Source organism: Parambassis ranga, chromosome 24, assembly GCF_900634625.1.
Source record: "Parambassis ranga chromosome 24, fParRan2.1, whole genome shotgun sequence".
In the NCBI taxonomy this organism is placed as follows: Eukaryota; Metazoa; Chordata; class Actinopteri; family Ambassidae; genus Parambassis; species Parambassis ranga.
The window spans coordinates 3853535-3881509 of NC_041043.1; the positions used below are offsets into that span (position 1 = coordinate 3853535).

General features: G+C 41.3%; 2 protein-coding genes across 4 annotated transcripts in view; one reads left to right on the forward strand and one right to left on the reverse strand.

Annotated features, from left to right (window-relative positions):
- The window catches only part of sesn1 (sestrin 1), a 43718-nt gene extending 41777 nt beyond the window's left edge, over positions 1-1941 (forward strand). For both annotated transcript variants that reach the window (XM_028397844.1, XM_028397845.1), the window contains one exon: positions 58-1941. In XM_028397844.1, the coding sequence (XP_028253645.1) occupies positions 58-144 (87 nt within the window). In that variant the 3' untranslated portion in view covers positions 145-1941. The remainder of the gene's footprint in view (positions 1-57) is intronic.
- A 1005-nt stretch (positions 1942-2946) lies between these two features.
- armc2 (armadillo repeat containing 2) lies at positions 2947-16650 on the reverse strand. Of its 2 annotated transcripts, none has more exons than XM_028397843.1 (18): positions 16579-16650; positions 15061-15275; positions 14903-14975; positions 14432-14600; positions 13814-13940; positions 11328-11392; positions 10563-10670; positions 9386-9570; positions 9197-9299; positions 8868-9082; positions 8092-8237; positions 7796-7895; positions 6531-6852; positions 5206-5328; positions 5008-5124; positions 4705-4837; positions 4025-4179; positions 2947-3786 (listed from the first exon to the last, which is right to left on the reverse strand). In XM_028397843.1, exons 2-18 carry the CDS (start codon positions 15267-15269, stop codon positions 3665-3667), a joined length of 2472 nt encoding a protein of 823 aa, XP_028253644.1. In that variant the 5' UTR covers positions 15270-15275; positions 16579-16650; the 3' UTR covers positions 2947-3664. The 2 variants fall into 2 exon arrangements, with proteins under 2 accessions (XP_028253644.1, XP_028253643.1); XM_028397842.1 differs by lacking the exon at positions 16579-16650 and adding an exon at positions 16225-16336.
- Between the last annotated feature and the right edge of the window lie 11325 nt (positions 16651-27975).

Here is a 27975-nt window from a genome sequence, read left to right on the forward strand (position 1 = left end):
GTGTTATCTATTCAAGTTGTACAGCAGTGTTTTAATAGCTGTTTCTTTTCTCTGCAGGTCCACGTTAATCTGCTTCTTATGGAAGCGCGAATGCAAGCAGAACTGTTATACGCTCTGAGAGCGATCACCCGCTACATGACATGAAGTGCTTTTTGGTGTTTTTCATTGATGTCTTTTTACTGTCATTGTTGTTGCTCATTATGGGACAAAAAATCAAAGGGGTGGGTGGGAATTCATCAAAAATGTGGAAGAGATGTGAGCCCTGGGTTGTGATGGCACTCGGATGTTGAGAAGAAGATCAGAACAAAACGAAAGAGAGATCGTTGTTGGAGAGACGTCATCTCAATCTACAAGTGGATGCACAAACTCTTTTTTTTTTTTTTTTTTTTTTTTTTTGTGTGTTGCCTGCAGTGCCAAAACTGACCAAGAGAGGGCAGCCTGGAACAAACTCCTGCTCTGCTTGTGGAGTTTGTGCCAGGCTCCAGAGGCATCCAGGACTACATTTCAGTATTTTAGCAAGCAACACGTTGGTTGCCAATATCACCCGTCTCCTGGAAAAGTGAAGACCCAGAGAAAGTCCCCAGAAAGAAAAGCTGTGCAGCCTGAAACAGTCTGCACTTTGATCCTGTCATCACTGTTATATTGTTTAGTTTCTTCAATATCTTGTTTTTTTTTTTCATTTTGTATTACGAGGAGTGGATGTTGTTGTCGATGTGGTTGCTGTTGTTGGTAACTGGAGTCGGACGCATTATTTTGGGCGGTGATTTTTACGTGTGCCTGAACTATCCAGCACAGTGTGCATACGTGCTGATGCTGCTGCTCCCATGTTGTATTCAGTGGGGTCATATTGATCCCCAAAATCACCCCTTACCCAATTCCCTTATATAAGCCCCTGTCCATTAGAAATCCACTGCATTACTCCCCTCCGTCCCTCTTCTCCTGTACCCCCATCCCAACTGTCAGTGTAAGCTAATCCAAGGAGTGTGTGAAAACCAGAGGTGTGAAAACTCAAAGAACACTGTCTGAGCCCTTTTTGAGTTTGACTGTACGTGTGTGGATGAGGTCTGTGTTCATAATAAGTCAGATATGAGTGTTTGTGTGCATTTCACAGAAATGATGGAGAGGATGGAAAAAAAAGTACCTCTTTGGAATTTCATGTGTCAAAAGAAAAAAAAAGGCGAGGCACTTTGAAGGATAGACTTCTTGCTTCTGCTGTAGCTCTGTTATTGTGAGATAACTCTTTGTCATATGTTGATGAGGACGATGTCCTTATTTTTCTGGTAATGGGAAAAAAAGAAAAAAAAAAGCTAATTAAAAAGAAAGTTAGAAACCAGGTTTTCCAGGAGGGATTTGCTTCCGGTTGCCCTAACCACACCTTATCTGTCTTCCGCTTATCCCAGCTGCCTGGTCGCCCTAACACTTTCAAAGCTTTGGATTGTGAATTTTACCAGTGAACGAATACCTCTTCTGTTTTTTCCCTCTATAAAACATATAAGAAGTGCTCTTCGGTGAGCAGAGACTCTTTTTTTGGGGGGGTTTGCTGCGTTCTCGCTGCTCGGGGACCCGGCGGGCCCACACAGGGGGTTCGATAGCTTTTCGAACGCAAGAGGTTGTAGCTGTGCTTATTTCCCTGCAGGGGAAAGTCTAACCAGTGCAACAGCAGCTTATTTTATTTTTTTGAACAGAGGTGTGAAACCTCTGCTGTTTAGTTTTTTGTTTACTAAAATCAGTACTGCATTCTTCTGAGGGTGGATGACGAGTGATATTCAGATGATGGATGAGGAGCAGGAGGAAGGCTGTGATGATAAAGGAATGGTACATTTGGAAGTGGTTTGAGAGGAAGTGGATTTTTTTTTCAAACTTCTGACTGATGTCAGTTACTGACACTTTTTTATATGAAAATATATGAAAAAGATGAAAAAAATAAACTATAATATTGAATTGTTGTGTATCATTTGTAGTTTTCTCCTGAACAGATTATTTCATTGCTTCATCAAAGAGATTGCATTAGATGCAGAAAGACCAACACAGTTCAGGAATCCAGCGGTCATAGCACAATCAGTGTCAACATCAGCTGTCAGTCTCTGCTCAGCTGCACAAGAATAGGAATAACATAACCCATGGTAAATAGTAAGCATATTTCTAAGTGATGTTATGCAAAAGATGAGTCATGAAAATGCATGGACGTTAACTCCGTCCACTCAGCTTTTACAAAATAAAGCTGACCTCATCAACAGTATGCTGAACTCAGGGGAACAGTTCAGTTTAGTGTCAGTACAGAGACTTTTATGTGAATTTCACTTTACTGAATGACTCAGTGAGAACCAGTCATGGTCCCTCCTCTGGTGCGGTCCAGGTCAAAGTCGAACTAAAGGGGGGGGAATTCCTTGTAGGACACCTTTACCTCTCTTTGCTGTTTGCGTGCGTGTCACGCCTCGGTGTGAAAAGTGTTTCACTTCCCAGCTGAGGCTGGTAATCTGTCTGAAAACGTCAGGGTGTTTTCCCGGCGAGGCCGTAGAAGCCCCTCTGTCAACACACAATCACCAGCAGAAACTCAGTGTTATCCCCACTGACCAAACTCTTCACATTTCAGTGGCTTTTCCTGACAGCGTATGGAAAAGGAAAGTCAATATCTGCCAGCCAACTGTCTTTCATATCAACCAGAGAAAATCTATGTAGAGAACAATGTTTGTTATCAGCTCTGGCTAACAAGTTGTTTAGGGGTTTTTGAAACGTCGGCTTGTCTTGTGGTTGTTTAAAGTCACCGCTGTGTGAAAAACTAGGGAAACTGACACCGGGGTTTTTTTTACATTAAGTGCCGTTTTTGATCTGTTTTGATGTAATAACAATGTGATTTTTGAAATGCTGTACTTTAGGCTACTTGGTGTAACTTGTAAGCACTGCCTGGCCCCATATCTGTGTAATAATAAAGGCTTTGAGAAGCAAAAAAGTTTCCACTTGTTTCCTCTGCTTTATTTTTCTACAACACAGTCAACAGACAAAAATTAAAAAAAGAATTACACACATTTGAGGTCAATTCCAGGTCAGTTGTCTGTTTTTTAAAAGTATAAAAGCAACTTTATAACATAGTGTGCTTACAAGTCAGTGCAAAAGTGTTATTTAAATGTGCAAAGAGACTGCTTAAAATCTATTTTGTATTTGTAAAGATACCCAGAAAGGAATTCTGCAAGATTTATGGAGTCAAAGAGGCCAAAAACTGGTTAATAAATATAGATTTAGACATCTGGTCCACACACACACACACACACACATTCCTACCATTTAAATCCAGCATAGTTGCATTCGTGTATTATTTAATTGCCTTGTGTTTCATATTCTCCATCTGCAGGCTCTAAAACTGGATGTAAAATGTTTGTAACTTCATCCCCTCTGAAAAACAGCAGCTGCAGTCAGCTTTAGAGTAGTTAGTCATAAGGTGGCAAAATGATATGCACGTTCAGCATATTTAGAGGATTAAACTCCAGGAGGAGTGGGTTGAGCAAGAACGCTTCAATGGGAGCTTGTAAATTGTATAAATTCTAACGGGCGTCACTTGTTAAAAAAGAGACAGAGTTACTGTTACAAAGCCAAATGATACGTATGTATAATAAAAATATACATTTAGTGTTATTATAATGTTTTTTTTATCACAAAACTCCATGTGTTACACAGTCTGGAGCACCTTCACCAGTTTATGAGCAACAGGTAGGAACTCCAACTCCCAGCATGCCTTGTGAAAGTCCTTCAGGTCTTCATTTTCTATCCACTTCAGAGCCTCCTCTTGGTCTGAGGATGCAGTTAAAACAGAAAGGACAGTGCAGTGAGAGGTGTCAGGTTTATTTTCATTGACAGATTTTGTGTTTAGCATCATCCAGATGTGAACATGAAGGTAGTATATTCATGAGAGTGGGGATATGTGCACCCCTCCCTTTCCCCTGAGGGCCACTGATGTGAATAAGAGTGTGTTCTTTCCAGGGTGTATCCCTCCCTCCTTCCTTATGTAAGGATTAACAATAACACCAACCTAAATATGTAGTGAGGATCTCCAGCAGAGCTTCTCTCTCCTGTGTGTCCAACAGCTTTTCGGAGTCGTCACCAACCAGGTTCCACATGGCCTGACAAACCTGACCCGCTAGCTGCCAATCGCCTGGGCCCAAGTCTCTCAGACAGTCCACCAGCCTGTTCACACACAGATATACACACACACACACACACACACACACATCATATGACTTGAGGGAATGGGATTCACATGACTGTCAGATTTGTGAGCATTAGCTCCACTTCATTGGACCTTCCTCTGAAGGAAGACAGTGGGTGTGTGTTTGGGCGAGGGTCACTGCTGGACTACATCACAGAGATGAGAGACTTTTACACATTTTCCAGTCTAAGTCCATTCAGACGCATTTTTAAACCACAACCTTTTGTTATCACACTTCATTGATTTGATTTGTGAACTTCACACAGAGCTTCATACTTCCTGTGCAGTCCTGTGAATGGTTACAAATGTGGAACAGACTGCATCCATCTCCTTTCATGTTTGCCTTAAAGCTGCAATGTTTGATATACACCATGTTTTTATTGTGTGATATGGTGTTTTTGGAAATGTTTAACATTTAAATCCATTATCATAATTTAGCAGCAGATGTCATTGAAATTCAGCTTCATAAACACACAAACACACACAAGTGCATTTGTCCTTACTTGGCAGGAGCCCCCTCTAGTGAGAGACAGACCCTGTTGGGAGGGTCCACAGCCAGGTTGGTGAGGACCCCGCAGGCTGAAAAGCACATCTCAGTGCTCTTGGAGTCAAGCAGCGTCACCAGAAACTGGTGCACTAAGAGAGGGCAGGAGGACAAAGCAAGACAAAGATAAGAAAGCTGCTATCACCACACTCATCGGGCATGTTTCTAGCTGACTAGCCTAAACAAGACATAGTGGGGGATGGTGTGGTGACTGTCATATAGCAGCATTACTGCTCTATAATGTACATAAAATACATTTTACCTTTGTTTTGCATGATGAAGTCCCGCACATCCTTAGACTTGCTTGACAAGTTTCCATACACACGGGTGGCCTCAAGCATGGCGTTCATGCAAGAACTGAGCACCAACTTCATCATTACTGGAGCACAAAGAGTAAGGTGCGTGAGTGAGTGGAGGACGGGGTTTTTACATTCATTACTTCTCCTTTCTCCCAGCTTACACTTTGAGATGATAAGCTGGTTGTGTTTGATTGCAGAGCTCTCTTCCTGGTAGAAGGACAAGTTGTTGATGGTGGCAGCCACATTCACCAGCAGCTCCTCGCTCTCCTGCACAGACCTCAGCTCTGCACCGCCCACCCACACACACACAAGAAAGAAAATAATCTTAAGTTCACATTTGTTGATCTGAAGTGACCTGTTTGTTTGAGTAGATTATCTAGATCTACTCCTCGAATTAATATGAAAGACGAACATAGATGAATAAATAAAAATTGCACAAATTATACATTTTAAATAAGACAAAAGCATGAAGAAGCTGTGGAACACTGGTATTTTCGCACATTACAGCACTGTTGCACTGACATAAAGCTGACATTATGATAAAAATAGCTGTGATCTGTGGTTAATTTAGACTTGATACAGTTGGTTCGATTGTAGGCTGACTTTCTGAGGTCAAAGCGACCCTGTCTAACCAGGCATGGCATTGTGAGACGCTTGGAAACCGAGTCTGTTCCTGATATAGTAGCAGATATCGTGTGCTCGGTCATAAATCGAGGATATTGCGGTTGCATATTCAACTGGTGCCTGTGTCACACTGAATTTGGTTTCTGGTTTTGACTGGAAATGGTGCTTTGTTGCCCCTCACCTCACCCCACACCTCAAAGCTCTGTAATGGAAAGCAGCTCAGCCTGTCCTGGACTTGATCAAAACAAGACATCGATCAACTGAGTCTGCTCTTTCATCCCATGTTGTTTTGCGCTCCATATGCTACTTCAGTCACTTACTTCATGTTTCTGTCTTGAGTTACTTAGCTTACTTCCCATCTTACCCACTGGCCTCTTATATTTTAACGTTATCCGGTTTAATTTTCTCTCTCATCTGTCATGAGGGAAGTGTAGGAGGCAGGCAGCAGAAAAGAGAGTTTCACACCCACTTATGCATCAATTCAACCTGTCCTGAAACTGTCTAACCACATGGGAGAAATACACACACCCCAACCGAGACGTGACAGAACATCCTGCTCGTGCAGTGAGGCGCCTCGCTCCGTCAGACTTATAAAAAAAAAACCAGGTAAACCAAAAGAGGATGTGCTGAGAGGAACGCAAGCGATGGAATGAACACACAAATGTTTTCGACCAAAGTCATGTCTTGTTCCAGGCACAAAGGAAGTGGTTGGGTGCCTTGCAGTTACTAGCTGTACTTACCATGCATTGAACAGCTATTTTTAAACTAATTTCAACTCCAGATTTGCACACACTGATTCCTTTAAGTGACAAGTATGAAAGGAATAAATACAGAATAAGTCGAGTTTCTCTTCTCTGCTCACCGAGTGTCTCCATCAGTAGCTGGATGCAGGCTGTGTTTGTGGCCATCGAAGGACCAACGGCCGGGTGGATGCACATGTTCGCCAGAACCCTGACCAGCTTCACCAACACGTCATCAGCCTCCTGGGCGCTTACAGGCGGAGTGGGAGGCTTGCTGGAAGAACAGGCGCCTTTCTGCATGGGTGTGTTGTCTTTTCGTTGATAGTTGCTGTACAGCTGGAGGAGTGTGTCCATACAGCCGTCGCACTGAAAGAGCTGCAGCCGGGACTCGTCACTTTTGGCTGTGAGGTTCCCGAGGGTGAAGAGGAGGCGCACGATGAGGTCCTGTGGATGCAAAATGAAGATCTGTGGTCAGATTCTGAATCAAAAACCTTTGGCATCAAATTTGTTGGAATAATGTGCTCCAAGCATTCCCTAAATCTTATTGATTTAGCCAGTTAGCATGCAGTATATGACATATTATGAGCTGAGATATGTATTACCTCCAGCATTTATATGTATCTTAAAATGTATTGACTGTTTTGGACTTAAAAAACAGCCAGCATATAGCCCTTTGAGACTTTGAGACCCTTTCAGACATTTGAATGAAATGTGAAGCCCACTTCACCTGTAAGACAATAAGCCCCACTGTCAAGCAGTGATATTATCGGCATCACTCCTTTCTATTTGAAAGCTGTGTGTCATGTTAGTCACCAAGAAAAAGGCGACACCACCGGTACTCAGTAAATAACATGCAGATCAGGTGAGGAGACCTCATTTCTTCTTTGAATGTGCAGCGAGGGCAGGACGGTCTGTCCCAGGAAGAGGAGCTTATTACATGTCTTGCTGTGCTGTGTGTGTGTGTGTAGGTATGGGTGTGTTTTTCCAAACAAGTGTAAGAACACATGTCATTCAAGTCTGCCTGCCAGAGTCCCACCCCTCCACCTCTGTATCACCTCTACTCATGTATCCACTTAAATAACTCCCACATTTTCCCCTTTTTTTCTCTCCCATCCCTCCTCCCTTTTCCTTGACTAACTGAGCCCCTTCAGGGATGATCAGATGTCAAAACACACACAGCCGAGCAGTGGAAGAGAGACACACACACACACTAGGTGGAGATGGACACAGTGTTCTGTAAATGTGCTTGGACTTAAAGTTCATAAACAACTTGCTCTGAAAGTACACTTGCTTGGAGAAGCTACATCGTAAAACACTGGAAAAGGTTGTTTTTAATACACAAGCTCAAACACACACACACACAAAGAGATGAGGCTTGTGGACTCACCTGTTTTTGGTGGTGTTTGCTCAGCAGTTCTAAAAATAGCTGGTAGCAGTCAGGGGTCTGAGCCAGAGCGAGGCGGCACTCAGAGTAAGAGGAGAGTTTACTGAGGGAGAAAGGGGACAACAAATACCACTGACAGTCCACACCGCTACAGGGACTAAATATGGTCATATTAAAATTAAACTAAGCTAAGCTAATGGACAAGTAGAAAACAGTAAACAAGTAAATGTTGCATGAGGGTTTACTACATAGAGTACAAACACCGTGTGAGGTGTGGCATCATGTTAAGTTACTATCACCTGTAAATTCTAGAAATGTTGGTGCAGATGTCCTGGTCTGTGCAGTGACGACGCAGCACGTCACAGAGTGATGGCAGCGTAGAAAAACAAACAAAGAGTGGACGGGAATCAGGGTGATCAGCGAGGTTCCTCAGGGTTGCTGTCAGCTACAGGGGTCACAGTGAGAAACCACAATATGAGTGTTCAAGGAGAAGCACACAACAGTAACCTAACATAGTGTATTTAAGCCAGTATCATAGTTGTGTTGTAGCTAACGCACAATGTCGGTCAAATGCCTATTACAGCTGGCTGCCTGCCTGTACAGGATGCTATACAGCAGAGAGACCGGAAACTGTTCAGGACTGAAATAAATCATTCTATCAAAAGAGGGAAACAGTCATTTCCAACACACGGCAGCACTGAAAGTTCTGGAAAGTCATGGCATGCTCATTTCCCTCTTCTAACGGGATAACGAGCTGTGTTAGATATCAAATGAAGCACTGGGTTTGCGATGTTTACTTGGGCCTGCCTATGTGCTGTGCTACAGTCGTTTTCAGCGGAGTGAAGCAGGGTGTGTTTTGGACCAAAGTGTGGCCTGGCCTGCAAAGAATACACATGGAGCAGCTTATATGCCAGACAAAAACAAAAACATTTTTGTGTAATAGCTGGAAAATATGCAGGGGCCAAAGAATATATAAAAAAAGTACTTTTGGTCCTTTTTTATTGACATGTTTTTACTCCACATAAAGCAGTTTTACAACTGCTAACTAATTTATTTGACACTGAATGTTACACACCTGCACAAGGATGTACCCCGCTATGGTGAAGTCAGCGTTTTCTACTGTGCAGAGCTTCTGGATGAGTTTCTGTGCCACGCCAATGCAGTTCTTATCCAGCATGATTCTGAGTATTGCACTGTTTCCTGAGAGAAATTTCAAAGTACCGACGCAGTACAGCAGAGCTTCACCAGAAGCAGACACATCCTCACTGCTCAGCACACCCAGCAACGAGTCTAGACAGAAAAAAAAAATCTATTGTTACCATCCACATGGGATAGGATTGGCCTTCTGTAATGATTGAGCACAGACACAAGCAACTATATTTAAGAATTTGAGGAAATCCTGACCGATGATAGAGTTGTTTTGAAAGAGGATGTCATTGCTCTCACTGCGGCTGATCTGGAAGATGAGCTTACAGATGTTGAGCAGGTTTTTTCCACTGACACACAGCTGGGAGAGAGAAATGCAAATAACATCACACGACTTTCAGATTAAACATTGGCCTGGATGTACACACAAACTCACAGACAACTCACAGCAAGGCAGAGCTTGGCGATGTGCAGGTTGAGCTGGGCAGAGCCCAGGTCAATGAGGGGGAACAGCGTTTGAAGTATCCCCGACCTCCTCTTACAGCGCCGACCGAGCATGTCTGCTTCTGCCAGGGTGCCGTGGAGGCCGTCGCACAAATCACACAGGCGGCCCACCGAGCCCTGAGAACTGCCTGGCATTGCAGCCCAGTGCACAGATCGCAAAGAAATCATGTCGAGCTCAAATCAACATGTCGGAAACTCACAGAGAAGACAAACAGCCCAAAATAGAAAAACAAAAAAATCAACCACTTATGTGTATTAGCAAGTGCACATCTATACAAATGCAAGATAAGTGATCTTTTGTGTACGTGCAAACTGCTACCACTCTGCTGTACAGTGTGTATGGGAACGTGGGTTAAATTCTCGACATCAATAATGCATCGGTCAGCAGAAAATTAACATTCCCTTCCCTGTTCTAAGAAGCAGCTTTGAGTTTCAATGGTCAAAACGTCAGGGAACAATCAACAGGCAGCTACGCTCCACACGCAGAGGAAGGGTGGAGTCTTTTCCTTGTGTTTGAGGTAAAATAAATGTTTTCTCTGCATAAATAACAGGGTCTGGCCATTTCTAAAAAAAAAAAAAGGTTGAACACACTCTCACACTCAACACTTTACTGCAATTTCTCTTTCAATCTAAGAAGTGTTTTATGCATGAGCCAGAAGGCCCTTGGTTCTATAAATATTTAATATTTATCTTTCAAATGAATTTTCCATTAAATTTGTAGAATGCTAAAATATTTACAGCCATAGATTTTATTTCATGGCTGCCAGACTCCAGTTTCAGGCTAAGACAATTCTGCACTGATGCCAAACACAACACTGTTATTTGTATTTCTTCAGATGACAGTGTGTGTGTGTGTGTGTTGTTTTTTTTTGAGTTTGTGAGACTTCAAGAATGATTATTGTGTGCTACTGGTGAACAATCTATATCTCAGACTTGCTGGTTAAAAATGAAACGTGACGAGGAAACACAACACAAGCTTAGCACTAACACAAAAGAACATAATCACCTTAACCACAACACATTTTAGCTGATTAGCTTTAGATAAACTCCCAAGCCTGAAAAGAGAAAATGGAGGGTTTTGATGAAATGTATGTTTGGTATGTGTTTGGTTTCCTTATACCTGCAGCCACACTCTCTAGTTGTTGCAGAAGCGGATCAATAACATTATTCCACAGCAATGACTCTCTGTCCTCCTCTGAACCCGAGGTGTTGTCTCCCTTCCCCAGCTCTGAAACATGCAGAGAAAAGAGCAGGTGGTTCAAAAGTTCAAACTTAAAATACAACAGCAGGAAGTTTGATGCCACAGACAAAGGTCACCAACACGCAGCTTCACTTCCTCTGATTTGTCCCTTAGCTGATGTGAAATGGTCTGTGTGATTAAAAAAAAATCATGTGTGCAGTGTGCTTTATTTAGGCAAATGTCTGCAATCGCTCTCACACGCCATGTCTCTATTTTTGCTGAATATTTGCATACCGCCCTCAGCTTGGTGCTTGGTGTGATGCAGGAAACTGTGGTTGTACCAACCAACAGCTCTCTCAGCTATTGGCTGGCTGCCTATCGTGGTGGAAATTAGGCCCTTAGCAACAACGCACCAATCAAAGTTTTACAGTTTTGAAGTTTTAGAGAGACAGACAGAGAGAAAGAGAGAGCTGTGTGTATCACTGGTTAATTTATTGACTCAACACTCAACACTATGACATTAAAGTGAGGCTTATACTGACTTCACTTCAGGTATGAGTGGTGTGTTACATTAGGTAAGAACTACATTTGTGGTCGCTGCATAAAATGTACTATTTGTATTAAATATGAACAGATTAGTAAAAAATAATATACAACACACACACAAACAAAAAACTGTGGTGAATTTAGTGTATCTGGACAAACCTGTTCTCCGTTCTGCTTTGCACTCTGTGGGTCCTGAGTCACCACCTGGTTTCATTATTTTGTTGCTTACACAAAGGAGCACAAACACACAAAGAGCTTTGGTTAAAGACATGCCACTGTTGTCTCATTAGGCATAATAAAACCTTTAAAGCAAATGAAAATTCATTTTGCTATGACAATCATACATCTCCATTAAAAAAAGTTGCTGACATTCTATTCTCTCTCAAAGACCAGGTGTATTTACATCAAGTGCCACTAGGTGTCCCTGTTGCAGCAGAGGTTGAGATGTGCGTGCATTTAGTATGTACATTTGCACACATACACAAATGTGTGTCAGTCTGTCTGTTTGCAAGTGCATTTAATGGGTGTGTGTTTGTGTGTGTGTGTGTGTTTGTGTGTGTGTGTTTGTGTGTTTGTGTGTGTGTGTGTGTGAATGTGCTGCAATCCCCAACAGACAGGAACTAAGATCTGCACTCTGTGGCCAGTCTGGTTAAAGCTGCTCATGCTTTGTCACTGTGATCTGTCTCCACGTTCTTATCGTCTCTGCTGCTGTAACCGTAAAGTGAACCCAAAAACACACCTAGCAGTCGTGTGACGGTACGTGTCGTGGCTTGCACCTTTTCTTCCAGTTACATGTTACACTTTGAAATCTGCACTGCTCCTCTTACACGCAAAGAAAATGACTCGTGACAGGTGGTGTGTCTTATGACTAATTATTACTACATGACAAGCTGAGAAAATGAATACATACAGATAAACACAAAGCAGCCTGTTTAGTCATTCTAATCAACTTCATAACTGTGATCACACATCACAGATGAAAAAAGGAGTGAATCAGCCTCAGAAATATGGAAAGGTATAATTTAAAAACATTATAATGAGACTCACATTGTATGTTGTCAGGACTGTAGTACTGACAGTAATACAAAAGGTTGAGGATGGCTTCTTTGCACTTTTACACTTAGATAAAAAGTGGCTGCAGCCTTAAAATGTCTTCATTTATTTTGCTGGAGTCATCAGAAAGTGTATGTTTGATGACACAAGCATTAATATAAAGCACACTTTGGATGGGTGGTAAAAGCTGGCACACAGGGTACATGCAGCAGGGAGAGCTGGCTGAGGCATGTAGTGCAGTGGATGTCAGGGAGCTTTGGCTCTGTATGATAGGATTAAGAGCCTGATAATAAGGCCTCTTTGTGTGATTCTGCATTCTCTGAGACATGACCTCATCCCTGTCTTAGGCCTGGCCAGTGCACTGCAGTCACAACACACGCTGCTGCCAGCCTTACCCAGATGGGCACCCAAATCTAATAGAGAGCCATTTGGAGCTATAGAGCTCTGGCTTATTGGAGTAAAAGAACCTAGTAGATGTCTAATCTCTCCTATCTTTATATCTCATCCAACTCATCATTTTAATGTCATGCTGTGTCTATTTTCACTTGTAGTTGGTGTGCTTCTGCCTCGACTCTGTCTGCTGCACCTTTTAAATCGTGTTACAAAAACTCTGACCCCACACTAATCAAAAACGGGATGCCTTTCAAGACATTCCATTTAATCATGCTTAAACTGACCAGAGTCTGATCACCTGGGACCTCTCTTTGTCAGTAACAAGTTACACAAACATTGCGTGTTAACTTGGCTTGTGAGGGAAGAGGCTGTGCTGCAGGCAATGGCCCAGATTTCCTGTAAAAGTGTTTTATGGTCCGTTCCCCCTCCTCAACAGCCCCAGCTGCCCCACCCAATCGATAGGCGGATGGATTGTAACGACAGACAGCCCCCGACCTCATGCCCAGAGTTATGCCCCTCGCACTGACACACAGCTGATGAGGTCGGCAGAAAAAGGCAGAGCTTTTAGCCTCTCTGCGCGGCAAAAGTGTAAAAGCTGACACATGATAGTAATGAGAGATAGAGGCAGTTTTGTTGGGAATGAAGCCTGTGACCAAGATGTAGTGTACAGTAAAGTGTATGAGGCTTTAAAATGGAGTGTCTTAAGCTGATAGATCTGTTCCATCTACGAGTTAGTGACACCAATGCTGGTCTAACTGACTTCATATATCCGGCTGTCACTGGTGGTGAATAGAAATATGAAGGCAGATTTTGGCTTTAGGTTCAAGAGTAAATAAAGGAGGGGTTCTTATTATTTTTAACCATAAGCATCACAGTCCAATGTATTACTAGTTGAATGGTTTGTTACAAGTGAAACATTAACAGTACATAAATGCTATGTTCATAGTAAAAGAAAAAAAAAGACATAAACGACAGACACACAGAGAGGCAAGAAAACAGGAGCAGAAGATGGGTCTGATGAAAATGTGAGGCACAAGCAACTCCATCACGCCACTCCTGTAACCTTGTGTGCCCATAAATCTTACACTCATTGTCATTCTGTCATTATGGCCAAAGAGAAGGAGCAGCAGAGGGTTGAAGGACAGAGAGAGAGAGTAGGACGAATTTTGCAAGTCAAACAGAAGGACAAGAAAGCATACCTTTTACTGGCTGTTCTGCGTGGCCTAGCTTTGAGAGGGCCGCTGTGAACTGCTCCATGGACTGCTCCGAAAGGTTGTTTAGCTGACAGCTGCTTTTGTCCTGGGTCTGGATTTAATCGTTCTTTCACTGAATGCATAAGAAAAAAAGATGTTTTCAAATTACTGCTTTTACCAGCTGAACACAGATTCATACACAATCATACTGTCTCTCTACAGTATGCAGGTGAAGTCCTTCCATCTTTTATTGCAGGCAGGTTTGCAGAAAAAGGTTTGAGAGAGAGAGAGACAGCAGTCATTTTCCACTCAAAACAGCAGTAGTAAATTGTGTTTTCCACCGAGCCCAACCACAGAGGATGTAAATCAGGTAAAATGTCAGCATGTGAATGGCTCCATTCATTTCCCTTTGAGAAAACTGCTTGAGCACTTGTGTCTGCACAAAAGATTTACAGCTATGCCATGAAATGAATGGCGGGTTGTTTTCTTGATTCGATTAGTATTTATTACACAAATTCACAGTTAAGTGATTTCTCTTATAAGCACAGTATGGATAATTAATTATTATTAGATAATCATAATTAGTATGTGTTATAGATTTAGTAGCTGTGCACTTTTGCTTACTATCTGTGTGTCCCTCTACAGGTGGCAACGTAGTGAGAGATCTGGCCCTGAGGAGGCGAGCCCGTACCCCTGTCAGCCCCCTCCTCACTTCCAAATTCTCAGTGGGGGGTTTGGGTAAAGTCTTGAAAGGATTCTCATCATCATCACAGGGGACTGGAACCTTTGGTTTCTGGTGAGACACAAACATATCATTGGCTTACGATGGTGTAAAGAATTAATCAGAAGATGACTTCAAAAGTGAAATCCCTTACATCTTAAAAATGTCATAATCCCAGGTATTAAAACCAGATAAGCTTACATCTTTTCTATAAAAACACCGCTGACAGTGCTTAGCTGGCATATATAGGCGTATAGTGCCATTATACCATTTACTGCTTTGCTCAAGGAATATGAGTTCATATAATACCCTGAATATTAGGGGTGTACATCTGCATGTATGTGTATGTATACATCATGTGTGAGGGAACATACATAATTCAGAGGAGAGAGACGAGTCCCTGATCCTGGTCTGGAGTCTGAAGTGTCAAAATGTTGAGCATGGAGACTGAAAAACAATTGGTTGAATTGTTTAGCATGTGATATGAGAACCACAATGTCATACTGTGAACTATGTTTAGGTGTACATATACCTAAAGGTAGATGGAGGCCTGTCGTCACGAAGAGAGGTCCTCCCAAAAAGTTGTCTGTGTCCATCTCTGGGAGTAAATGGTCGCTGGGTGAACTGAACTCGCAGGGACTGTCTGGCTTCACTGATGATCTCTGCACATGTTTTCCTCAAAGTGTTATGCCGTGGGATAAAAGGGCTCCAGATCTCATTTTTTGTTTCCTTAGAAGCCATCTATGCCTGATGCACACAAATGACCACAAATGACTTCAGTGTCACTGATAAGAAACAGTCAAAAAAATAGATTTGAGCAGATGTAAAAAGCCTGAAATCCACATCCAGCATCAATGAAATGTTGATGTAGAAGCATCAACAGTAAACTGCAGCAAAAAGCATCCTGTCTGGTTATAATTATCTATTATCTGTTGTAATGTAAACAACAATCTAATTAATCTAATAAATTGTTAAACAGAAAGAAATATGTATGTAATATGTATAGGTGAATAATTTGTATAAGATAAAATAAGACATTATTTATAAATGAACAGATTCTAAAAAATATCAATCAACTAAATAAAAATCTATCTAAACGCTACTGATGTTTGATTTATAACTTTGCATTGCACATTGCGGGACCATTAATATTACTCATTTAAAATCTTTATCTGCACACAGTACATATCAGATTAATGTGGTAATATCAACAGCAAGCTGTGATGAAATGCAGCCACAGGTCAAAACAACTTAAAATAAGAGTCTTAAGTTAAGAAATGTTCTATTTTAGAATTAGATTAGAATAAAAAAACAGCCACGGTTTGGATTTATTTCGGTTGATTGCTGTAAAAGTATTTTTTAGTTATTTTTTATTAACCTACAGAACAAACCCTGACAGAGAATGAGAGGTACGCTGCGCGTTCACGCTCCGTCTCCATGGTGACAAAATGCCGCTGTAGCAGCTTGGACAACAAACACAAGAATCAAACAAACCTCAGCAGTTAAGAAGAAAAAGAAAAGAAAGACCGTTCACTAGTTCATTAAAAAAAAAGCAGATAAAAAACTTGTGCGGCCAACTTTTACACGAGCAAACGGAGGGATGCTGGGAAACAGGAAGCGTTTGAAGAGACTGAATGAAAGCCTGCTGCTGCACGGGTTAACGACAGATAATGAAGAAAACAACAACATGTCTTACCGTTTACTGACTCAGTTCAGCTACTCTCGTACCCTAAAGTAAATGAATCTTATTGTGATCCATTTCGTTCATTTTTACAGCCGGTGGCGCCGTGTCCCTCTGTAGTATAGTGCCGCGCATTGATATAGGTCAAGCGGCGACGTGCATTAGGTGTGAAGCGTTGAGCGTTGTGTGTTGCTATGGTGACTGGACGTCTTGTCGGAACGTGAATAAAAAGAACTGAAGAAGCCGTGGCCGCGGTTCTCAAACACTAAATACTGAAGACAACATGGTTTGCTTCAGCTGACAAAGTATAATACACAACTACCACAAGCAATTCAAAGCATGTGAACACATAAGAGAGCAAATACACACCACAATAAAGTGACTTCTGTCCTGCAGCCTCCCTGCCAGTGCTGTTTAACAGCGCGACAGGGACTAGATAGCTGTCACGTGACAAATGAACGCGCGTGTAGTGCTTCCCTTAGAGCGAATCTGTGCAGCCTGAACTGCCTGTCACGTGACCGCTGGTAGCGGAAAAGTGAATGCAAAACTCATTTTGACAATTAGTGAGATTAAAACAAGTAACAAGTTCTTCAAAATGTTTACATGATGCATTTGTGTCCAAAACGTGACATTATGTTGTCCTTATTATTTGTTGTTATTATTGTTATTGTTGTTGTTGTTGTTGTATTTTATTATAATATGGCAGAGTATAACACAAAAACAACCTAATATAATTTTCGAAAGCATTTATTTACAAACACACTTTACATTATATACACAATAACACTACACATCAACAAGAACCAATTAAAGACCACTAATTAATTATGATTTCATAAATACCGTAAATAACGTATGCCGGGTGTCACGTGACAAATGAAGGAGCGTCAGATATCAGACATTCCTTGTTTGTTACTCAGTCCACAGCCCTGTACCGTCACATGACAGTGTTTGCAGTGTTTGCCACACAGCCTGAGTGGCCTGGCTGCCATGTGACAATAGAACAAAGATCCGGGGGCGAAGGACTCGTGAACGAATCATTTCTGTTTCCTGTCCTGCCAACTGAGCTTATGCAGCTGCTTGCCATGTGGCGAGAGAACGAATTGCTCACTGAGGTGACTCGTTAATCCAAGTCATATAAAAGATTCGTTCATATTGAACAATATGTTCGCGAGCAACACATCACTACCCTTAACCCCTGTACGCTCCTCTGCGGGCAACAGTCAGGACAGCTATCACTCCAGATCTTAAAGTAGCCTTCCGCGACAAAAGTAGAAAAACCATGTCCGCTAAAAACTTATTGAAAAGTGTCAACTTAAAGAGCTCGCAGCAAGATAGCCCGAGGGCGTCACGTGTCAAGCTTCAGTGGCTGTCTCGTGCAAAATGGGTCACGTGCCCACTGGTAATAAACCAAAGCAAAACAAAACTGTGTGACACAGAGTTAATTTCCACATTATTTGTCGATTTAAAATGTGTTACTGAAAAGGTACTCAAAAATACGTCTGTTGCTGTGGACGTTCTACCTGGGTGACCCGGAAATGTACCTGAAGAGGTCCTGGAGTGCTGCACTAATCATCACACCAGGTAGTATCAGTTTCTTTAGTTAAATCAAGCATAAAGTTCTCATATGACACAATTCAATAACGTTAATGAAAATATTCTTACTAGAAGGTTACTTTAACTACTCTGAATAGAATAGTTTCTATATCCTGGACAGCACCAAAACATACACAGTGTCAACACAGAAACTCAAATCACTTCAGAACAGACATTAAGACACAGATTTATTTTTAATAATTTATTGAATTGAATCTTGCAGAACTACACAGGCTAAAATATGACACAACAAATTGACATACATTTACCATATGGCACACTGTGATGTTAATGAAAATGTGTTCTTGATATATGTGGTATGAATTAAATGACATTTTTCAGTAAAATTATAAACAATATCATGTCCACGAAACCGGCTGATCAGTTAACACTCACGAACAAATACCCACATATGGAACACACCATATTTCCATAGAATACTGTGGCTGGAAAGACTGGATTATGTCCCCACCCCCACCCTTTAGTGCAGGACGAAACAAACAGTTCCAATAAAACTGAATAAAATTGCAAATAATTCTTCATCATTACAACAGCAGCTTGGAACCTATTAAAAGTCAACTGCACCAAAAGCAGCTTCCATACTTAGAAGTATAGACATTACAAATGAGAAACTCAGTGACATACGCAGAGACAAACAGCAGGGATGACCAGTTACTCCAGTCAGGGGAGTTCTGCTGTTATTAGAGCTGTAGTCTGCTTTCACCTCATTTCTTACTTCATTTTAAAGACACATTGTTCTGAATGTAAACAAAATACAAGTGGTATGTGTCATTTTATTCAGATTTGTCTGCCATTTTGTTGTTACGCACAGTATGATGTGTAAAAAAAAAAAAACGTACCCAAAATGGCCGCAGACTTAGACTGTGTTCGTCAGCAAGAGTTTCGCTCTGCAGTCGTCATTAAAGACCAATAGCTTGCTGCACCCCCATTACCTCCCTTGCCTTGTCCACTCGATTAACCAAGCCATCTCTGCTCTCTTCAAGCTTCGTGTGCTGCAACTCGAGCATTAAAGCAGCGAAGAAGTAGGATTTGATCAAGAATCATAGATAGATTCAGAGTTCAGGAAGAGTACATGATGGTGAAGTTCACTCATTCAACTGGCGCACCTCTCTGGGTGTCTGTAACCCGTCTGGATGGGCTGACCACTTTAAACACCAATCAGGTTTGTCTGGATTTTCACATTCATCCACTCGTAAACCTTTTCCCCTGGCTTTTTATTTTTTTACACTGTGAAATATACATCTGAACAATCTTGTGAGTCTCTGGTTGGATTTAAATAGCCTTACATGCTCCAGTCTCTTGGATACAGTGAACCTGATTGGCCAGGAGTGCATGCTGGGCATGCCCAATCACAGGGCATCACCATGGAGCTTACTAGCCAATGGGACGAGGAAGATGGTCTCTGTGATTTCATTGTCACTAGGGGGGGGGGGGGGGGGGGGCATACTGGCAGGACAGTTGGCAGTAACATGCTAAGCGGTGGACTCTATTATAAAGACAGTGAATGTATGTGGTTGCGGTAACCTGTGGAGCCAGATCAAGAATGTTGCCATGGAGAGAAAAGCACAAGGCAGGTCTAAAGATGAAGCTCCCTTTCACCAGGAGCTACACAGTCCCATGCAAATGAGCTCATAGTACACCCACGTCACTGCTATCAGTGCTGCTAACGTCACAGGAATGAATGGGTTGATTTGTGAGAGCCATCGTCCTGCTTGAAGGTGGTGTGTCTCCTTGGCAACCAGCTCCATCTCTGGCCAGAAGCTTAGACTGACAGAGAGTACTTAGCTCTCAGGACAGGGGCTTCTTTACTCTCCATTCATCCCTGGTTTCACCGCTAACAGAGCGCCATCCCTTCTTTAAGTCCATCTATTCTGCTGACTCCTTTCTCATCAAGTTTACTCCTAGATTATTTTTTCTGCTCTTCATCCCTTTTAGATTTTGTGCATTAGTCACAGGTTTGCCACATAGTGTGTACTTAATCATTCAAACCTGGGACTTATCATCTTTTATTTCATTTAAGAGCTACGATTGCAATTTATATTTTGATCAAAAATACTAAAAATTCAATTCAGACATAATCAAATTCATTTTTGTCTAAAAGTAAAAATTAATTTGCCTATCATGATAGAATAAGTTTAAAAAGCAGAAGAGATGCATTCAAATTGCAACATGCACAAACACTTATCTATCTACACCTATCTTATCTGTTGACAGTATTACCTTTCATGTTTGCTGATCTAAAGAAATGTTTTAAACATTTCCTTATCGCTTGTCTCTCTAACTTATCTTTGTGATCTTTTTCTGGCAAGTTTTTAGTCAGCTTTTCCAGCAGTGGCGTAAGCGTCCGCCTCAGTAAAGTTTTTATGAGCCAGCAGATTGCGATTAGAACATGACTGACATTAGCAGTGACTTGTTCTCTAGTTTTGCTCTTAGTCAGCATCTTGCTTGCTGCTGACAGAATCTGTGTTTGTGCTCTGAAAGGAAAAAAAAACTCAAATTTCTCTGCGCTATGCTCTAATGACTGTACAAGATTACAGATTCAGCTGTCAGAAAATTAAGTGCAAAGAAGTTTGTGGTTATGTCTCAGGACAGAACTGTGTGTTCTATGGAGATAAAGAGATACTATGCAGATACTATGTCAGCTTTAGTAAAAATGATGAATCAAATCAGTACACTATATGTGCAATGAAATTTCCTTTGGAAGCAGTTTATTTAAAAATAGAAAAGAAGCCAGACGCTCCTGTTGTCTGTAAGGATTCAGAGTGAAGCGACACTGTACACAGACATTCAAATAAAGCAGACATGCAGGCCAGACAGTCGTTGTCTTATCACTCATCTCTCTTTGTGTGGATGGAAAATAAAATATTTCACACGCACACACACATGCATTACACATAAAGAAGCTTTTTAGGAGCTTCACCCAGGCATTTTGAATTCTTAACATGTTTTGTAGCTTTTTGCCTTCTGGACAAGAGTTACAGTAAACATGTCAAGTCTTTCTTTAATAGAGCTTTATGTGTCAGAATTATTTTTAACCAGTAGAAAGAGGCAGGGTGGTTTTTATGCTAAGCTAAGCTGCTAGCTGTAGATGTATCCTCATTTGAGAGTGATCTTCTCATCAGACATCTTTGTATTCCATCATTTTACATTACAAAAGGGTATTTCATATAGACCCAGTGGGAAACTGGTTTTTGTTTCCCCTCAGATTACCATCACCCTGACCCCAGTGAAGCATATCCATCTCATTTTGTATGCTAATCAAAATGCAGGCGACTCAGCCCTACCTTTATGGAGCTTATGTGTGTTCTATGAATAGACACGGGAGTGAGGGTGCTGACCTGCCCGTGCCTGCTCTGCAACAGTCCTCACTGCACTTTTTTATCACCATGGCCATCTGACCACATCTGAACATTTTCAAACACTCACTGACTCATTCAAATATGGCAGTCCTCCTTTTTGAATTATTATTTATCCCTGTGCTCTCACAGTTAGGCTTTAGAAAAAAAGGTTCAGTATAAAAGTGAGCATCAAGGTCTGTGATTGCACTCACATAATAGGCTTTTCACAACAAGTACACATACGGGTTGGTGAAGGCCATCACTGCCAGCTTTCGTCTTAAACAAGATTCTGTTCTTTTTTCAGGCTTTGTTCATCGGGCTGTGTCTTCTTTGCTTGTAGGACAATAACTAACCTTCTCCTTTTGCTTGAATGTCTCTGCTGATTTGTGTTACATAACCATAAGTGCAGTCCTGCTATTTGTACTAATAAGACATAATGGAAAAGTAAGGAATTTGGAACTAGCTTTTATATTCCAATGGCTGCTCTGATTTTAGGAAAAATGATGCTAATCTGATTGTTTCAGTGCTTTTAACTGTGAGAAACTTTAATCCAAAATATTCAGTTTTACTTTCTATAACAACATTTCTCAAATTACAGACATATTTTATTCATTTGCATATGTTCTTTATAAAAACTGCTGCTTCACTCTTCCAAACCCCCTCCTTAATGTTTTTTTAATAATCTGTTTTTACACAGCCAGAAATATTGTAATGATAAAATTGTAATTGTGCTATAATTAGGTTGTGAACTGTATGTATGTCCCAACAGACATTTATTAACAAAAATGACGAGAAAATCAGGAGAAAAAGTGAAGGCTGATGACATTCCAAATACAACAAAGGCACATAACACAAGGAGCCCACAAAGCCTCAACAAATTGACCAACAAAAGGCTCAAAACCTAAAATAACTACAGCTGGGCCAGATGTTACTGGGTTTTAGTCTAAATTCTAAATTTTAATAACAAGAACTTAAATAGATTACTGTGTTGCAATTTGAAATCTTTAGAGGGGCTTACATTCTTATATACACCTACACAATGTAGAAATCAGACACTGCTCGACAGTTTTATATATGAACTTTTAGAACGTTGTTGAAAGATATTGGACCCATAGATACATCTTAGGCTTCAGGGCAAGAAGTAGGACAAATGTCAATGCAAATTCTCTTTCATAGAGCAGACAAGCACACGCTGACAGGAGTGTATAACATGTTTTTCTCTGCTTATCATATGGAAAAAAACATTCCCTTATATTGCTGCTGTACATGCAGATACATACAGAAAGTCTGAGCCAAGTGGAACACAACACAAGCTCATACTGAGCATTCCTATCTAAACCACATGTTGACCCAAAAGCACATTTTTTCAAACTAAAAGTAAACGTCCAGAAAACACTGTCAACAAGCTCTTAAATAGTAAGAAAAAGAAACTGAGCCCGCATGTACCAGGATGGCATCCATTGCATGTCAATCTGAAGGGCGTTTTAAGTGACACACACACACACACACACACACACACACACGTCCATCCTGTTATCACACCCCTCCCCCAGATCCTTTGTCTCACTATAAGCATTATCCAGGTTGATATTTCAGGAGGGACAATTTTTTTTGTGGTATTACAAAAAAACTTTTTCTTTCTCTTACATTGCTTTTCTCGCACGACCCCCCCCCCTTCTATTAATAGTGTATTTTTTTCTTAGTCTGGACTTGCTTGCATCTTGCACACACATGCAAGGCAAACTAACACAGTCTTGGAATCGGTTAACAATCAGCTTGGCTGTCTTAATGAAAAACAATCCAAGCAGCATTCATTCAAACATAAATTCACAAATACACACACATCTTTTTCTCATGCAATGGTGGTTCTGCAAGTCTGCGAGTTTTACTGTGCAGACATCCACATACACACATGGACACGCTAAACTTATAAACACGCAGATGTATGTTTTAAAGCCTGCACCAGAACTCATAAACACATGTGAAACACAGATGAGAAAGAGGCCTTTAAGAGAAGGGAGGGGGAAATTATTACTGTCACACAAGTATAAACACATAAACACCAGTGCACGCAAACACATGTGCATGCTGTCACGCATATAGGAACAAACAAACACAGGATGGAAATTAAGGTCATCAGGGATCAGTTTTTTCAAATTATTTTCTTCTCCATTTACAAGATATGACCAAGCTGATGAATTGGTCACACTGGTGTGATACCAAGTCCTATTAATGTCTAATTTCTTTTACTGACAAATATGAACTTGACCCCCTCTGTAGGCTCGTTCTTTATGGTAGCTCCTCCTTGTCTTTCCAGTATCGACACCATTACTTAACACATGGAGAAAATGGGATGAAGAGAGAGCAGGACGAGGCTCTGTATATGCTTTCCCTGGTGGTTTTAATGGTGAGTGCTGGCCCTAATTCACTCCAACACACACACACACACACACACAAATGAATGCACAGTCATACACGCCTGTGCACATGCACACAAAGCAGTACTTTTGTCTTTCTCTTTGTGTCTTTGTATGTGTCCTACCCTCCGTTTAGGCCAGTGCAGAGAAGATATATGGATGTGTGAAACAGAGTGACCTTGACATTCTGTGTGTGTGTGAGGATGGGGGTGGGTGATGGTCCACGCTGACTGTGCACACACGTATTAATCATTACAGAGGTGAACCAATTTTCAAGTAAATGCAGTAATAAAAAGGCAAATATAGAGATTCACAATTTATTTAGATTATGTAAATATTATTGTTGATATTCTGAACACAGATTAAAGCTAATCGAATTCACTTCTTGTCAGTTTAATTTACATATATATGTATGTATGTACATATGTATGTACCACAAGATCAGCAGCACTGGACTTTAAATATAATAGCTTATCTCCTGCAGTAGTTTCATGAGAAATGCAGAATTAGACTGCACAGCAGCTGCTAGCATAAACAGCAAGACTTGCAATACCTGTAATGACTATTAAATTAACCACTGGAAGTCAGAGCTTGTGGAAATGGGTCTTATAATGGGGTAGGAAAAATCAGGACTCTAATAATAATATGATAATGATAATTTTTGGCAGCTTAATATACTACTTAATAATAAGAGGATAATAACGAGGAAAAGCAGTAATCACATACACACTCAGGCACTCACAGTCTCAGCAGGGGTGGCTTATTTATCCAGAGTAATGAACACACACTCCACCAGATAACATCTTGCCATGCAGGTCATAGGTGCATGATGCAAGTTCAATAAGAAGCATAGACACATCTTTAGATGCTTTAGTCGAGCCAAGTGACCTATCATATAGAATTGTTCACAAGTAGACTATGGTGTAGTATGTCCTGTGACCCACTGCACACACGCATTGTGTAATGTAGTGACATGCAGTCCCATGTCAGTGTGGGAGGTCATACTGCTCAACCTAGAGGGATGTGGGGGATGGGAACATGATAGGGTTAGTAGTCTGATGCAGCAACAGGATTGACCACAACCTGAGTATGATGTTCTTTCACATGAGGAGAATAAAATGTGTGTGCGTGTGGTGTGTGCCAGGCAGGCAAGGCCAGGCAGCTTTTCTGTTTCCTGCATAATTATTCCACCTCATCTCCTTCTCTGCATCCAGCCCAGCATCACCCTCTCTCTTTCTCTGTGTGGGGCTGCTTGTGAAGAAAAGTGGGGTTGACAGTGTAGAAACAGGAGAAAAAAACACACTGTAATGATAGAGGAAAGGGGTGTGAAATGAAGGTGAGGAAAATAGAACAGAAGGTGAGGAGAAAGAATTTTTATTGCTTTATTTCTTGATCTTCATGAATAAATCAACAGATACAATCAGATTATAAGGAGCGGTTATTGTATATAACTCAGATTACATCACTTACTCTCACAGGTTCAAAACAAATCAATGTGACAAATGAAAAGCATCAATCGACACAACCGTTCCCCTCTTCAGACAGTCCACTCCTGCACTGCTGCCGCTGCGTGAGGTGATCCAGTTCAATCCCATCAATGAGCGAGATGGAAAGAACAAAATCATTTGGAATCCATGGCAATGTTTGACTAAAGTAAGATAACAAGAAAGAGCAGGAACATCCATCACCCTGTGTGGCTGTTTTTTTTTCTCCTCTAAATGATTTACCTTCTTCTCCTCATCCACAACCTCTAAGTTTCAGATGAGGATTCAATCCATAGTGTTATCTGTAGCTTAGGCAATATCTAACACTATCTGTGTGTTTGGTGTGTCTGTGCAGAGGTCACAGAAGAAGAAGTCAACCGAAAATGCAGAAAGACTCACTTTCTGTGATCTTTTGAGAACAAATATTCACTGTACATGTATGATGACTGTGATGTGCCCATAAACACAGACTTGAAAGCATCAATGTGTTAATGGTGTCTACAGCTATCCGTGTGCACATCTGCAGGGAAGTATAATCAAAGAGATAGAGATAATTATTCTCTGATGTTGTGTTGTGAGTTTGCTCTTTAGTATAACCTACAGCTATTGTGATAATATTCAAGGCACCTCTAGCGCTGGGAATATTATTATATTAGAACATGCCAGTTTCAACATGCTGCCACCTCTGACTCTCACAGTTCTTATCACTTCCTCCCCTATCTCTATTTCTGTCATTGTATCACACCTCACCTCTGCCTGTCACATTTCACACAATACTGTGCATCACATCCTCTCATGCTTGTACTTGTGATGTGTCCATATGGGATGATACTGTAAATCTAAAACGAAAAAACACTGAAGGTCTGTTTTTCATTTGTAGTGCTGTCTAGAACATGATGATGTTGGTACATGTTCATGTGTGTGTGTGTGTGTGTTTGAATCTGTAATGTACAAAAAGGCTGCACAGTGTGAAAAGGATCTGTTGTCCCACCACAGGCTGTTAGTTGCTATAATCTGCCTTGATGACGCTGATCACAGCCTGTGAATGGAGGTGCTGCGGGACAATGCTCAACCGCTCTGTGCCAGTGTGCCATTACAAGGATGACATCATTCCTCTGCAGCACTTAGCGTGCGCATGCACGCTCTCTCTCTCTCTCACTCACACACACACACACAGAAGTATCGTTTACGACTGCTTAGTTCTCAGGTCTCCCGCCCCCTGTGTCATCCATCCATCCTCGTTCCGCCAGCAGCAATTAATGCATGTGTGTGTATGTGTGTATGGTGTGTGTTTGTGGGGCAGCAGTTCAGATAAGGTACAGAGATCAGGCGAGAGGCAAGCTATCACGATTAAGAGAAGCCCGAACACATCCATCAGTAGGGCAGTGTCAGTGCTGGGGGGGGGGGGGGGGGGTTAGGGTTAGGGGGGGGGGTGACAAGCCCACTAATGGCTATATCTCAACAGATCCATCACATCTCCATCTTGTTTACACTTTGAACCCCACACCACATGATGACTCTAACTTCTCATTAGCCAGGCAGCGCATGTGTGCAGGACAAGGAATGGATAGATAGACAGATAGACACTGCATGCCTATTCTGTCTGTCATCCTATTACTCTGTACTCAGCTTGTTTCAGCTTATGCCCAACCTGTCATACAACCTGTCATTATGAATAACAGCGTTGGAAGCCAGAAGCCAGAGTGGCTCCTCACTCTCCGGTCCGGCCAGGCAGTTGTCTCTGTTTTCCTTGTTTCAATTGCAACATTATTAACACTTAAGCCTTTGTTATGATTCCGAAGGAGTTTGTTGGATGTGCTGTCCACCCACATCAAACAGCGAGGTTGCTCATATGTATTACAAGTCGCCAAATTTGAAGGTGGGGCAAGAATCTGTACATCACTGGAATTAGAAAACAGAGTTTAGTCATAGGTCATGAGCTGTGAGTCATTAATAATGTAGTAGCACACAATTGTAAATTCAATCCATCGTGTTTCTTGTGTGTGAACATTTTAATCAAATCTACTTCAAATGATAACATTTCTGTTCCTAATAACCTAACATTAAGATCATATCTGATTGAGCTGAGTTTTTTGCTCAGACATTAGTGGTGATTGTCACCATTTTAAAAGCTGTCTCTTCTTCGGCTGGCCGATCCTTGGTTTCTTCTTTCGTCAGGTGACATCAGGTCTTCTTATGAGGTCTTATAGCTGTCACAATAGGTGAGACTCTGACTCACAAAGCTGGCTTTACAAACACTGACGTAAACAACATTCTCCACGGCCAGATCAGGCATATTGTAAGATTAAATCCAGACCTTTGAATCTAAGGCCATACCTCAGATTGGTCAGTAATTTAATAAGACCCTGTCTGTCTTTGTTGTGCTTTGCAGGTTGGTGCAAGATGGTGGATTCTTCCTTTGTACCTCTTGTACTACATTTATGTGAACAGTTTCACACAATGCTTGTTGAACGTATCAGTGGAAGGAAAATGTCCAAATATCATAGTGAACTTGAGCTTGAAGTCTGTTGTGCTCCCACACTGGTGTTCGAATCAGTGCTTCTAGCATCCTTTGTCATTCTGAAAAAATGATGTACCGGTAATAATGGAATGATTTCTAATTGACATTTTTCAGACCAGGCTATGTTTCTAAGCTGGTGTTATATTCTGTGGCTGTCATAGAGAAATACACACACATCATATGCACATGTTGACAATGTGTTTGCAATGTTAGCTACTGTAAATTGAACAAATGACACTAACCTTTGTCTCCCCCTAAAAAGAACATTACAATTTAGATTCTATTGTAGGTCGCCTCTTAAAATAGACACAAAAGGTTAGTCCACTTTGAATGTGATAACTGGTGGCTTAAGGCATCAGCTGTTTGAGTGATTTTGTACACAGAGTTCC